The sequence below is a fragment of the Scleropages formosus genome, chromosome 16 (genome assembly GCF_900964775.1).
Source record: "Scleropages formosus chromosome 16, fSclFor1.1, whole genome shotgun sequence".
NCBI lineage: Eukaryota > Metazoa > Chordata > Actinopteri > Osteoglossiformes > Osteoglossidae > Scleropages > Scleropages formosus.
This window is the reverse complement of record NC_041821.1, coordinates 16,747,408-16,763,362: the sequence shown is the minus strand read 5'-3', so window position 1 is coordinate 16,763,362 and position 15,955 is coordinate 16,747,408. Positions and strand designations below refer to the sequence as shown.

Here is a 15,955-nt window from a genome sequence, read left to right as displayed (position 1 = left end):
ACAGCGGTCCAAGAACACGATTTGCTTTTGAGGCAGCACATGTGCTGTTATGGCAAATTCCCTGTGTAATACTCCATTCGCTTTGATTTGTACTGTACCTTGCATGTCCAGCAGCTGCTAGAAGGCTGCATTTATAGTCAGTCTGTATACTGGACCTCTACTCCCTGTTCTGCTGAGGTGTGATTCAAATCAATGGTCATAAATGTTGTAAAGATTAAAGTGGAGGGTATCAAATATTCAAGAAGATGGCACTGTACCAGGCAAGGTCATTAAACACGATGGCACTTCTTTCTGAAAATTGCACCCCATGCGTTTCTGATCTCAGCTGGAGCTTAAGTCAGCATGGTCTCATGTTCACAGTTGGGTTTGATCACTGTTTGCCTGGAATGTTCAATCTTGCTTATTGTTCTTGTTAAACTATTTGTTTGTCCACTCATCCGCAGCTGTCCACTTTCAAAGAGGACTGGAAGCATTTATTTGTAGGCTGTGCTCCAGTTTGACTCTGTTCAGGCTTTTCTTTAACTGCTCTCACTAGCCTTTCTTTTTACTAACGAAAGGAGGTATGAAAGTGCACAACAGTATTCAAATGAGGTTTATGTGTAACCCTCCTGCAGTGATGGTCATTCTGCATTAGACAATCAAACTATACTGTCAAGCTATAGGTGCACCCTCACATGCCCACTGTATTAGGGTGGAATGCCCAGGAGGCCAGTACTTGAGCCCACAAAGGTTAATTTTTCTGCAGCCCTCAGCCTGGAAGTTTTTGTTTTCTTTTCTGCAGTTGCCAAATGGATTACTTTGGAATAATTTATTGAAATTTTTTAAAGAAAAGGGCAAAAAAAAAAAAAAAAAAAGTAATTTAATTTGAAAATGTGTTTCAGAAGCTGCCTGACTTGCTGTGCAGTTCTGGCTTTTCCCCTCCCAGCATTTAGTGTCCAGTTGGTGACTTATCTGAAACGTCTGACTTCCTCTTCGTTCTTTGGGTTTATATTGTTTGGGGGGCACTATGAAAACAAACTCTGCGTGAGACAAGGTAGTGTTGGCCTGTTGCCTGGTGTAGTCTCGCTTGTGCGCAGTGCCTGGTGGAAGACTACCTGACAGTTCAGACAGCTGTCCTCTGCACTGTGGTTCATTGTGTTTGTGCCACATGGCGGGCAACTGGCAGCATGCCTAAGCTGAGATTCTTGGAAGATGGGGTTTTTCTTTCCGATTTCTGTTCACAGTCCAACTTCATGCTGTCCGAGTCTCTTCCCTACACTGACATTTTACATTTTTTCCATTTAGCAGATGCCTTTCACAAAAGTAATGTCTAGCACAGGGTATAAAAAACTGACAAGCTTTAGACACTGACACACAATTGGCATAGTTTGATTCCTTCATTTAGTTATGCATGACCTTCCGTTCAGTGTGTCATCTTTCATCTGAATGTTTTGTACAATGCTGCAATTGGACCTCCCAGTAAGATTATAGTTTTTTTTTTTTTTTTTTTTTTAAAGTTTCTTTGTTTGATTTAAAGATTGCTCAGATGAAATGACATGAGACATCCACAGTCCATAAGACGATATACACTGTTCACTCCACTAGGGAAACAGTATGGCACACGTGTTCCATCGTTTCCTACCCCTGTTCTTCCACATCTGGACCTGCTATAGTCATGCAGTGGCCTTGTAACACACTGGCCTTGCTGCCAGGTTTGTGCCTGAGCCATGCCTCCTCCTTGATCCTTTTTCCTCCAGGCACTCCTTGGGATCCCATCTTCCAGATTTCCTGCACACCAGGAACCTAAGTTACTCGTCCAAAAGTAGATTAGTAGAATGTAGGAAACGCAGGAAGTCCTGCAGGCACAGAGAGGAGTTGTTGTTGCTTGCAAGAATCTGGCGTGTGTTTTTATAAGTGTATGCAGGGCTCAAAGTCTTCAGCTCTGTCTTTAACCAGTGAGATGGGCAGCAGGGAACTCCAGTACAGTCATACCTTGAAATATGCCCGTTCGAACCGCAAGAATTCGACTTCTTGAGAACTACACCTTATGAGGCATTTCTTCTCATGTAGGAGAGAAATGTTTGAATTTCACTCGCCTGCCTACAGTTGAGCGGCATGAGACCAGAGCCACCATGCGGTTTTTTTCACAGTTAGTTTGGCTCGTTCTGTATTAAGTCTCAACCCCCATTTGCCCTTGTTCGCCCTTGTTTCACCTGTTATAATCTCAGCTTTTATGCTCCCTGTAAAACAATGTCGACTTGTTCAGTGAATGGGAATTCATTTGCTTTGTTTTTTTTTTTCTTGTATTTAAGGTTGACTTGACGCATAAAGTCTATCATATGTGTACAGTATGTTTTGTGACCATTTATACATCATGACAGAGCTGAATGAATGCAGGTTGACAACCATACAGTATTAGAGTAATTAATGAAAGAAAATTGCCTAGTTCTGTCGAGTAATGATAATGTTAAAGTAATTGACACAAGTTTTAATGATAGTCTTCCCCACCATATGAGGCTTAAAGTGTTGCAGAAAAATCCATGATGAATTCTCATAACTCTAACATTGATTTTAATGGTAAAACCTTTTTATGTATTTCTAAGCCCCAAAATTGACACCAGTTCATGCTAAAATATCACTAAATCACATTAAAATGTTCACCTTTAACATCTTTGTCCAAATCAACTTGTTAAATAAGTGACTTTTTAGTGTGGTGGTTTTTTTTTTTTTTTTCTCCCATCTGTAGACATCTAAATTTCAAGACAACAACCTTAACCACTACACTACATGCTGGTGTGTGAGGTGAAAATTACATTTTTGCACTAAACCAATCTGTTGGTACCAGGGAGGCTTTTACACTGGGTAGAATCAATTTGAACAGTTGTGTTGGAGAGGATGACTACACTTGTTGAGTCTCATGGATTGTTCAAAGGGGTATTTTGGTACTCAGAAGGTCCATAAGAGATGGTGTGCCAGAGTTTTCACGGAAAAGGGCTATGAACTGAAACTATTTTTGAACTACTGCCATGATCAGCGTCTTCCACTGCTTTTTCATGATTAGAACCAAAAGCGTCGTCAAGCCAAAGGCAGACAAGGAGCTACAAGGAAAGCAATACAAGAAACTATGAAAGTAGTTTGAGGTGAGTCTGTATGCAGTTTAGTGTGAGCTGTGGACTAGAGACAGTGTTTGCAAACCATTACTTTTAGCTTCAGAATCTTTTTATACTTGTTATACTCAACAACTAGATGACATCCCAACTTTGATCTCTCTGACTTGTATTAGAATGTATCTCGGGGCAATAGTAGTACAAGTTGTGAACAATTAGAATACAGTTCTGTGGCTGCATGATGTAACAGCTGTTTTATTGCATTTCTTGATATTTTATTGTAAGAGTTGCATAATCCAACCCCTCCTCTGACGGCTCACAAATTGAGGCAAAATTAAGGAGGAAATGACATTGCTGCAGACATGTTTAATAGTGTAATGAGCTCCTAATATGAGTATAAGTGTGGACAATTTGTGATTCAAGCATGGCTGTCATGTGTCTTCGATTGCCAGACTGCCTTCCAGACAGGAAGCCCCTCACCACTTTGTCGCATTATGTTCAGCATTGCATTTCCTTTTGTTTCTTCCATGTGTGACAATGTGTAGCTCCTAATTATAGCAACAGTAAGGGCAGATTGTCGGGGGTGGGGTCCCAGCTGCATATAGTCTCACACTCCTCTCCTCCAGCAGCTGGTTGCCTGCTGCCATGTGTATCATACATCTGCAAGTGGAGCGCTGATCATGTAGAGGCTCATCCCTTTGTCAGCCTCCTGCTCTGAGATTCCTCTATGCTACCCCTCCCCAGTCTCTTTCTCTCTCACACTCTTTTTGAAGTTCTGATCACATAGATCCTTTTGGTATAGTGGGATTCACCATCCTATCGTAAGCATTTCCCTAGAGGATGCAGTTTTAGTAAAGACATTTATTTTCAGTAGTCTGGTAATGTTAGTGTACCACTGAAATGGCTCCGTTTGTTGCCAAAGTGTGAACCTATACTGTGATGTACCAATGAACAACACATCTGTACCTCTCCTGCAAGTCACAAAGTAGGCCACTCCACTTCTCTGATTGGTTATGCGGTCTTGGCTTTCTAGGTATGCATTGATTTGGATCCTGACAGATTAGATACCGCTTCCTTCCGAGCAGTTATTTATAGATGTATCTTGGCTCACCCCAGGCTTCAGTCGCTTGATGTCATATGCTGTGCTGTAGTTTGGCATCTGGGAGAAACTGAGCACGGCTGTGTCCCGCAACAGAGGCAATGTTTCTGATAGTTGTTTGCGAGCAATTTTTCATCTCTACAAAGCTGAACTGTAGAATGATTTCACAAAGGTAGTGATGTAAATTACTTGTGTCTCTTTTTGCAAGTGTACATGTCTTCAGATTCAAATTTACTGCTTTCTGATATCATAGCCATCAGCCTAATGGGGAAAAAATGGAAAGCATGGCATGGATTTGTAATTCATGATTAAATTCTACCCTCTTGAGATCCTCAGCCCTGTGGAAATGAGCCTAAGCATATCCAAGTGGAAGGGACCACAAGCACACTTGGAATGGGATTTGCAAAGTGGCTCTCGTTTAAGGAAAGCCTCTTGGTCCTCATGGAATTCCATTGAACGGGACGGGAACTACATCTCCTTGAGCCGTGCAGCTGAAGAGAATAGTCTGTTGCTGTGGCAATGGAGCCAAAGAGCTGACATCTTGGTTAACCGGGGGGTTTTGGATCAGGAGAGCATGACAAACGGGACGTGGGAAATGCCACCCTCCCTTCACCTCCTGTTGAGATCAGAGGTGAGCTCTGGTGTGTTGTATCTCAAGGGTAGTTGAAAGCATACCTCAACAGCAACCCTGTGGGTATTGGAACAAGAAGAACATTTGATTAAAGCTGAGAAAGTTTGAGTTTTTTTCACATCCCTGAAGAACAGTACCAGGCTTGGTGTCTATTTCAAAGTTGGTATGACTATGAAGGCTTTATGTGAAGGTTGTGATGATCACTGCAAACTTGTAACTCCATTTTGAACCCATCAGCTGTGCAAGAACCAAATGGAATGAAATTACCCACCCATCCTCCTCTCCAGCTTTCTGGTCTGCTGCAGTTTTGGTTTTATGTAGTCCTGACTTCTTTGTGTAGCATGTTGTCGTTCCAGCTTTAAATTTTTGTGCCACTGTGGTTTATGCCAATGTTGCTGAGGCAAACAGTTCAAGCCAATGCTCCAGACATTGTGGCAATCCCAAAGCCAACCCCTCGTTTAAATAATTTTCACTTGAGATTTCCTATACTGTAATGAAATGTGTGAATATTAAGTGGTCTTGATGTAGAAGTTTTGGTTCATGTACTAAATTGTTACCCTGTTTAGTAAATAACATTCTATGCGCAGACTTTTAGCTTTTAGTGCTTTTCAAATCATCATTTGACCTTCCACAGTTCCTTTGGGAACCACCATCCTTACAGACTAATTCTGTGTGCCCAAATACCTGTTACAGCCTGACTTCATTGAGCAGGTTAGGACACTAATGGATTAATTCTTGACTTCATGTTTGTTTTGGGGGGTTTTTTTTGTGTCTTGTTGAAGCATGTCAAAAGCCTACAGTATTCTACAGTCTGTTCAGGTTTATGTCAGACTGAAGAATCAGTTTTGTCTCTGCTTGGGGGAGGGTGTATGAAAAATACAGTACTTTGGTCTTTCCGTGCCCCCAAAGCCATGCACTGAGCCTACCTTTGAACATCAGGAAGGTGCAATTCCTGCCCTTTGTCCTCAAAAACTGCCACCACATATTTCAGATTTAAACTAACTACATCAGTGCCCATGCAAGAAGCTGCCAGTTGCCAGAGTTTCCTTTTTGATTCCTAACATTAGTAACACTATTTTAATACCTAGGTTTCAAGTAATTTTCATCATTGGGCGGAATCTGAAAGAAGTGGTCCTCATTCAGTTTTGTGCTTTCCATAGCGATGCAAGTTGAACTCTTAGAAACCCGTGAGTTGAAAAATTGAGGATTTTGAAGTACTAAAACTAATGAATATTGAATTGCATCTGACAGTGGGGAAGTACACACTGACTACTTGCAATGATCTCCAAGTTGCTGGACACCCGTCTTTACCCTGATGACTAGCTATGGGAGAAAGGACACTTCTGTGTCAAATTAGCATGGGCTTTATTTTGGGGGGGAAAGGAAGGAGGCAATGTCATGAACTGTACTGGAATATGGAACTTGAACTTGCTAAATGATCCCTTGACCAAGACTTTAAAATAGTTTCCATGATCATTGGTTGTAAACCTGTATATACATAATACACTTTTAAAATAACTAAATATGGAGTGTGTTGCAGTCCTTTGGTATGGAAGTTCAAGAAAAAATTGTGTGGTTTTCTGATTCCTTTTTGACAAATGTGATGGGGCAATAAAATGTCGAATCTTCTAGGAGAGGAGATGCATGATGCCCACGTACCAGTTTCCGTTGCTAAATATGGGGACAGTTGGCAGCTACATGGCGCTTTGTATGCGGAAGGAGGCTGACTGGATAGGTTTGAACTGAAACACAGAGCCAACTTCTTTGTTTCTCACGTGGTACCACCTCTCTGCCAGTTTTTGTGATAATGCAGGTTTTTTTTTTTTTTTCTTTTTTTGGAATTCTCCTAAGCCATGAAGAATTTTGTTCACTGGAATCTGAACATAAAGGCTTGAGTCTGCTTGTGATTCTTTTGGCCCATTCATTGAAAGTTGAGGGGCCATTGATGACACAGGTATAACAGTGCTGCTGAATTTGAGGGAAGTGTTTGTTACAACCACCCATTTTCCTTACAGCAGTAAGTCCCATTTCATGGCTGTCCCCACATCCTGTTTTCCAGTACTGACAAAGAGAATGCCAGTTAAGCATGTTCAGTTGGTTGGAAAGTTTTGCTATTAAACATGTCAATCAGAATATATCTTCACTGAACATATTGTGATCTTCCAGAGGTTACAATGAGAAAAACAATATTAAGTTGCACTTGCACTACTGTTTCCTGTCTCGGAGCCCAGTTCAAAATCGCGAAATGCATTACTTCTCATAATCCAGCAGTTTGCCTTGAACCTTCAGGGGGTTGTGTATCTCTGTCAAATGGTTTTCTCTGCAAGGACTGAGAGAGCCTATAGCGATGTGGGTCTCCAGGTGGAGGCCACATTTTCGTGAGAACTTGCTGGGTTCTTGGCCACAGGCTCAGATCAGCCGCCTCGCCTAACTCCGAAGAACTGGAGTCTGGAGAGGCTGCTTGGACTCAGTGCACCTTTGCAATGTTCACGAGCAATATTCCCCTTCAGGCTTTATTTGTACTTGTAAAGAAGACTTGTTTTCAGTGTCTAGGGAAGATGGTGGTGGTGCATTTTTGAACATTCAGATACATGAAGAGCCATCGAAGCTGAGTCTAATGAGGAAAGAAAAATGTGTATTTTCAGTCAAAATTGAGTGTACAAAGTATGCAGTTTTTTATAGGTAAAGGCTTGCGTGATATAAATTGAAGATTTGTGTCTTTGTCTAATACGCATGTGTTACTTTCAGATCTCATCAGTATGTTATTAAGCACTTCTGTAGAACAGAAATCCACGGGACAGACATCCGGCACCTAGGTTAAGGTTCTCACATTGGCTAAAAAAAAATATTGTAGCTTTATAAATGCCTTTCAATAAAGGCTTCAGCCACACAGTAAATTTAGTACCAACATATGCTGACATCAACACTGACCCATCTGTCAGCTGGCTCTACCTGGGTAGAGTACCTTCTCATCATTTTGACCCGAGAAGAGAACACGCTTTCACTGCGTGTTGGACCACAGGGCAGGACATCCATACTCTGTGTAGTTCAGCTGGACTTGCAAAACAGTTGAAGTTTGTTTGTCCGGTTCTGTGGAGACCTGTGCCGCATAAGTCGGTACAAGCACTACAAAATGCGGTTGTGTTCCGCAAGCCCTTTACGTTGTTGACGTCGTCTGTATTTTCCCTTTGATTAGAAGTGAAGAATAAATATATGCACGCAGCAACGGTTAAAATGTTTTTTTTACACCAGTTGCTGGATCCTTGAAAAATGAGCAGAGTAAAGTAGGACAGCACTCACAGCTGCAAATTTGTTTGTTGTGATCTGAGATTCTAACACGTGTTATAATCTCATATTGCTATAAACACGTATACAACTGTGAGTGCTGTCCTACTTTTCTTAATCCAAGGAGAGTAAAATATGTCTCACACTTGCATGTATTTTTCTACCCCTCTCTGTATAGGAATTCCTGGGGTTCTTTTTGCAGGCTGTCTGTTTGCTGTGGTTTTTATAACACTGCCCGTGCTCAAATGCAGCAGTGCCGTCTCCCCTTGCCCACTATTTTGAGAGTCTTACTTATGAGCAAACTTTAAGATGTGCTGTTTGGATCTGGACTGGGAATTTCATGTCTGTGTCATATTCCTCTCTTAAAACTGCCTCTGGATGGAATCTGTCAGTGTCAAATCAAGGGGTTTTTTTTTTTTTTCGTCCCCTCCCTTCTGAATATTTTATGCGTATCTAAATTTTCTCTCTCCCATTAGTTGAAACCTCATCCTCGCCGACTCTCAGACAGTCGGCAGCTGTCAGCTCTTAAAAATGGAAGTGCTCTTTCTGCCTTGTTTTTTGGCCCTTTCCCCTCCTCTCTCCTTGGGCGCTTACGTTAGCCCGCATGCGGCAAACAGTCGATCCACCTCACAGAGGGCTCTTGTTCCCTACTGGATTAAAAAATGTGGGGTTTTTACAGGCCTTCTAAACAGCCTCCCCCCACTCAAACGCTGCAGCAGAGTTTGACCCAGGGGTAGAGTAAGAGAACGTTGCAGAAGTGGGTTTAAAAATCTTTCATTTTTACTTTGTGTTTATGTGACTTTCCATTTCCCATTTACAACCGTATATTTCACTGAACGCGTGTGCGTGTGCGTGCGCCTCACTTAAGGGAACAACCGCTGAATTTTTCCCATCGCTCGGGACTCTCCAGTTTGCATGCTCATGTCACACTATGAAAAAAGTATTTGCCTTTGTTAAATTTTTCAGTTTTTGCAGCTTTTTGTCATTAAATTTTATCAGTTTTTTGTCAATTCCAGTAGAGCGTGACTTGGAGAGCTACACATTGCTTTGCTTTGTAAAGAAGCCTTGTCTGCAGTGGTCCTCAGCTCTGGATCTTGTTGGCGTTAGTCTGTGTGTTTTCATTTTGTGTAGTTGAGCTCTCAGTGAGCTGTGCATCAGACAGATGAATTCGGATGATAAACCGGATTATCGTTAATTACATTTGCATTACTTTATTTAGCAGATTTAGTTGCTTTTCTCCAAAGCGACTTCTAATGAACTCTGCAGTGTTACCAGCCCACACACCTTATTCACCGCAGTGACTTACACTGCTAGATACACTACTTACAATGGGTCACTCATCCATACATCAGTGGAACACACTCCCTTTGTCACTCACACACAAACAAACTATGGGGGAACCTGAACAGCATGTCTTTGGACAGTGGGAGGAAACGGGAGCACCCAGAGGAAACCCACGCAGACACAGGAAGGACATGCAAACTCCACACAGACTGAGTGGGGATTGAACCCACGTCATCTCACACCACCCAGGTGCTGAGAGACAGCAGCGCTACTCGCTGTGCCAGCTAAGTGATAAATGATCATTAAGAAAATATCTTTCAGGTGTACCAGATGTCTGTTGGTGTGTTTGTCAATGAATACATGGAAAATTTTGTTCTATATTTTATTGACACAGCTTTTAGGGTATGATGCTTTGTGACACCGGCATGCAGTGTTTGACTTAGGGCAGGTGGTAGCACAGTGACGAAAAACATGGGAACGTGACTGCCATGTTCTGCATATCTCGAAGGTCCCTGCTATAGTATCTTAAGAGTGAAGCACTTGTATTGCATTACTTTAGTAAAATCTCAGGATGTAGCAAACAAATATAAACTTGCTTTTGGCTTGATTAATAACTAATTTTTTAACTTGACACTAGTTCCTTTATTTTGTCTGTTAGAGGCAAAAAAAAAAAAAAAAAACTAAATCACTTTTAGTTCTGTTTTGCCTAAGGGACTCATCAGTTGACATCACACCGGCACCTCTGTTGGGCTGAAAATACTTGGAAACAGTGACAGAGGCAGATTAGCGCTCGTAAAAATGAACACGCCACGTAGCCTCTCTGCTGGTGGAGGGAGAGCTTGCTAATTGGCCTGTTTGGGTGGCTAGCGGCAGGGGCACAAAGGCCCTTGCTGGATGTTCTCAGGCCAAGGGGAGTAGAGGGCTTTCTGTTCTCATGCATCTTTGAAGCTCCTTGAGGATCTGCCGTTGGCCAAGGCCTTGGAGAAACAAAGCAAAGCAGCAGGAGACTGACAGACCTTGACGTCCCATAATATACCGCTCCTTTCGCATAGTAATTTAAACACTCCTTATTTCCTTCAGAACGTTTTTTTCAAGGGTTTGGGAGAGATGCATTTTCCTAATTTACATTTTTAACTGAAACAGAAAATCCTGTTTGGGAATGGCACTACCTAGTGTGATATGTTACAGCAATCTCTGTAGACATAGTGTTTGTGTGTTATAGTCTCTGCACCTATTTATGCCGTTAATGGTGCTGATGGAGAGAAACTATATAAGATTTGTAAGGTTTCTGCATGTGAAAATGGCAATAACAGTTCTTTACCTTGGTACAGATGTTGCAGTTTGTTGAAGACATGCAGGCAGTAGTATCAATGTCTCAGCTGCATTGTAGAAGCCGAACGAATCACTGTTGTAAGTTTATTACACAATTACGTATAGTTCCCTTGGTATTTCTCAAATTAGAAATCGGTAACTGATAACTCTGTGCAGAATAAAATACCCATTGTTGTATTTGTATATTCCTAAGCTACGATAGTACCTCCACCATGTTTCCAGACGAGCTGCTGTCCTTTGGGACATGAGTAGTTCCTTTAGTCCTCCACACTTTTCTCTATCCATCACTCTGGTACCTAATTATAGTCTCACCAGTCCTTACCACTTGGGGGTTTTTTTTTTTTTTAAAAAAAAAAAAAAAACAAAGACCTCACCTGGCCGTTCTTCTAGAGGCTTACCAATGGTTTGCATATTGTGGTGAAGCATTGAGGTTAAACTGCTTTCTTCTCTTTACGGTAGTCTTTGAAACATTCCTGCTTGTACCTTGGAGCATGTTCTTGATTCATCCAACAGTTTTGATCTCTTGTGCATGACCTAACAATGCAAGGATATACAGCAGGCCAAGAAACAGTTGAGCATCCAAGTGTCCAATTACTTTTTGTCCCTTAAAACAAGAGGACTGTTTATTAAATACGGCTGTAATCCTTACAAGGTTCGCCCAATATAGATGTAAACACTCTCAAATTAAAACTGACAGTCTGCACTTTAACCTCACAGTTGTTTCATTTGAAATTCAGCGTGATGTAGTCAAAACAATAGAAACTCTCTCTGTCCAAATACTTGCAGACTATATTGTAATATAAAGCAACTCTTGTAAAAAGAAGAAGAAAAAAATGCTAATTTATTCATTGTGTGCATGAAAGGGGAAAGTTTTTTTTTTTTTTAAACTTCATGTTTTGCAGTTCAAGACTTCAGCTGCAAATATTAAGGACCAGTTATCCATCACTGCTATTGGCTCACAGAGGGTTCCAGTCCCAGATATTGCAACAGTTCAGCTTTCAACTCCAGTTTAAAAGATGTAAAAATTAAGAACTGAAAAACTGCATATTCTGGGTTTTGAAGGCAGACCTCATGCAGCTAATATATGAGTAAACAGTAACTTTTTTTTTTTTAATGAGAATAAACATTCTCCTTATGTCTGTCTGCCCCCTCCCTTTCCCAGTTGTTTGTGTACAGGCCTTGTCCATCCATTTCACCAGGGAGCCAAAGTCCCAGGATGCCTTGCATGGACGTAGTGCAATGCTGCGATGCGAGGTCAGCAACCCAGCAGACGTGCGCTACACATGGCTGCACAATGGCCAGGAGGTGGCTGATTCGGAGCGCCGATTCCATGAGGGTGGTAACCTCAAGTTTGCCTCCGTCGACCGTCAGCTGGACTCCGGAACCTTCCAGTGCGTGGCCAAGCATGTCTCCAGCGGTGACGAGATCCGCTCAGCCAATGCCTCTTTCAACATTAAATGTGAGTGTGCTTTACTCATTGTCTCACCCTGTAGGTAAAGAGTAAAATTGAAGACTAGGGCTGGTGGTGTTATGGAAAATGTGGGCCTCCCTAGCACTCTTCAGCTGGATGTTAATGAATCACTAATTTCTCCAGTGTAATAGCTGCAGCTGCCTCAATATATATGTTGTCATTTTTGGGTAAAAATTTAATCTAAAGAGCAAAAAAATGGCAAAGAAAAGGTATGACTTGTTGTATTGGGCAGTAAATAACATGCTGCAGCTGAACGTGCAAAATTGTCATTTGTCTTCTGTTTTATTTATATATATACACACAGACATGTATGAAGTGCAATAAGCACAGTGGCATTTGGACACCGTGGTAGTTACAGTTGCTTCCTTTGGACAAATACGTTGCTGGTTCGAATCCCACTTCCAACTGTAGTACCCTTGAGCAAGGTACATACTTACCCTAAATTGCGCCAATAAAATTACCCAGCTGTATATAGGGGTAAATCACTGTAAGTAGCTTCAGTGTAAGTTGTTTTGGAGAAAATGCACTCTCTGAAACCGCTTGTCCTGAGCAGGGTCGTGACGAACCGAAGCCTAACCCAGCAACACAAGGCGCATGGGGGTGGGACACCCAGGACGGTATGCCAGTCCGTTGCAAGGCCCCCCCACCAAGCAGGGCTCGAACCCTAGACCCGGCAGAGAGTGGGCACAGGCCAAACCCACTGTGCCCGCCGCTGCTTTGGAGAAAAGCGTCGGCTAAATTAATAAATGTAGCGCAAGCATCTTCTGCAGTGTCGGCTATTTTAGGAGCACCGTTTCCATTGCAACAGATCTGCTGTGTTAGTAGTCATAAAATATCCTTTATTCAGTGCTCTTGAGGAAAAAAAATCTCTTAAATTTTTACACAGAACAAGTTTTAATGATGCCAGTTTTCTTTTATTTTTGTTTAATTTCTTTTAAAGGCAGGTTAAATGGGGGGGAAAAGGTGAATTACCCAACTGAGAGAAAATTATATTAACAAACTAAACTCCCGTTTTTTTTATATCATGTTTTTTTTGGAGAAATCTCTTTTCCTTTTCTTTAAAAAGCAAGTTTTCTTTGTATAGAATCTTAAGTAATACTGATTTATATGCTTATTACGCTATACTGGCTTCGTGTTGGGTTTAATCTCTAAAGAACTGTTTCTGCTTTTAAACCAGTGCTCCAGCATGTCATGATAGCTTCTCATACAAATGGCCAGTTTATTTTTGTGTTTGTGTCCTCAAGGAAGAGCTAGGATCAATTTCTTACAAGACCTCTGAGTTCTTATTTCCCAGCATTTGCCATTGCCCTCTGGGCTTGCGCCAACCCCTGAGAGTCTTCTCTTTCATCGGGGGCCAGTTTTCATTTCTCCACTGCCTCCACCCATCCATCCCCGCTGCTGAAACATCTTACACCATATAACTCTTAATGACATGTTATGTCCTGGTATTACTTGTATTGTTTTCCCAACTCCCCCCCCAATCCCAGGCTTTGTGACCCTGTTATTTAGTTTTATACATTTACATTCTCATTTAGCTGGTGCCTCCAACTAAGGTGACTTCAGCTACTTACAATGATTTACCCATTTATACAACCAAGGTGAGTTTTACTGGAGTAATTCAGAGTTAGTACCTTGATGGGGGCTACGACAAAAAAAGACAGGACACCAACCTGCATCCTTAGGGTCCAATGGTAGTGACAATCTCTATGCTGATCGTACTGTTACGTGGCAAGTGACGACTATTCATCATGGCAATGAAACTTTAAAAGAACAGGTTTCTTTCTTTTTTTAAATTTTATTTAAAGCACGATGTCCTGTTAATCTGATTCAGAATGAAACACGGGAAAACATTTTCTGGGGGCCTCAAAAGGTCACACAAAGGGCTCCTTTGTACAGTGGGCCAAGACTAATTGCTTGTAATTGAGTTGCATGTGTCAGATAATGGAGAAGGTGAGCCAAACAGGAGGCTGTTTCTGCAGTGTGCGAGGTGAGCGGCCCGCTGGCTGAATGGGAACTTTTATTTTTGTTCAGGCTACTAGGGTCTTGTGATTATTGCTTCTGGCTGCGTAAATGCTTCTGTAAGACCTTTGCACATTGACGTTGCATATGTGTTTTTGGTCTTCCCATCCAAAACTGAGTGGCCCATTTGATATATAAAGCAACTGCAAAACATGGATTATAAACGAGTGCCATGTTACATCCTTTAACCGATTTTCATTCCCAGTCATTATCACAAATTTTACATTTCTTTTTGGAATTTATGGGCTTCAGACCTTATTAGCCTGAAAGTGATTGTCTCTCTCTCTCTCTCTCTCTCTCTCTCTCTCTCTCTCTCTCTCTCTCTCTCTCTCTCTCTCTCTCAACTCTTGAATCCAGCATTTGATACCTCATGCTCTTCATTATAATGTCATCCATTAATTTCCTTTGTCTTCCCAGTAGGATCAGACCAGACTCACCACAAGTGTACAAAATGTGAATAAAACATGTAAAATTTTATGAAACTGGTGCCCATTGATGTTATGCGCTCAGATGTCTAGTGTGGAGGATGTCATAAGTTAAAGTTGCAAATTGCTCAAATGTGACTAAAAAGCAACCTGAGGATGAAGACTTCAGGAGTGCAGCTGGTGGTGTGGGAGATCATACTGTCCTGGCAATTTACTAAAGTGACACTTATTACTTTTCTTTAACAGGCTGTCTAGCACTTTTCTTTGGGACACCAAGATGTAAGCTGCTGAAATATTTAAATGGAGCAGGTTTTAAAAAGAGCTTGGTCAAACATGGGAGTTCTGGGAAGTTAGAAACAAAGGGGAAGTCTTGAAGGGGGTTCAAGGTAGTATTCTTAGGCCTCTGAAGGACTTTGTTAATCGGAACCTCCCAGACTAGTCCGGTGCTCTTGCAGAAGTTTGACTGAGTTTTGTTAGTTGTGCCCCTTGTTTCGACCACCGTTAACTTATAGTGAGGTTTTCGGAAACCCTGGCGAACACTGATGGGCGTGTTTGAAAGGAAGAGGTCGTACTGAGGCCAATCAGCAGCTTCCTAAGGTGCAAGGTTTCCTACTGTTCTCCAGACACTGCTTACATCTCTGTGGAATTTCTTTTTTCCCCTTTCCTAAAGAAACACAAACCATACCTGCTGTGTGAGTGTCAGTTTCCCCCAGATGTGGAGGCTCCCTGTCAGCCTTCATTCAGTCTCACAGCAATAGAGGTGCCACCGAGGAAAACGCAACCTCGCTCTCAGCTCCGTCTTTATGTCTGTCATTCATGCAGATCACTCGCACTCAGTTTCTTTCCAAACTCTTTCTAGTGTCTTTATTGCTGAATTTATGTTGACATTTTTCTGTGGCTCATTCTAGTTGCTTTAGTGTGTTGGGCCTAGAACCAAGGCTGTGGAGTCAGTCGGAAGCAATTACTGGGTTACGGGAATCGGTAAAAATGTTCCGACTCCACAGCGCTGGTCCAAACAAAGAAATTTCAGGAAGATTTTTCAAATGGATTAAAAGAAGTGGAAAAGTATGACCGCCCATCGAAACTGACTATAGAAGTAGTCATCCCTGCTTATTCAGAGGTTACTAGTGATGTAGCTAGAATTGTAGCAGCAATTCTACCTGCCCAAGTCAGTGTTGAAAGACTCTCTTTTCTGCACTGAAAATGATCAAATCAGATGTAAGGGCTTCTATGAAGGAGGATCTGACAGAAGGTATTCTGTTTCTAAGAACAAGTTGTTAAGTTTGGATTTTTGACTTAAACCCTATGCTATAGATGCAGTGT

At 41.7% G+C, this 15,955-nt stretch overlaps 1 protein-coding gene across 1 annotated transcript in view; it reads left to right on the top strand.

Moving 5' to 3' along the window:
- The window catches only part of LOC108933571 (inactive tyrosine-protein kinase 7-like), a 68,053-nt gene that overhangs the window by 25,096 nt on the left and 27,002 nt on the right, over positions 1-15,955 (top strand). The window contains exon 2 of the mRNA XM_018750742.2: positions 11,880-12,176. Within this exon, the coding sequence (XP_018606258.1) occupies positions 11,880-12,176 (297 nt within the window). The remainder of the gene's footprint in view (positions 1-11,879; positions 12,177-15,955) is intronic.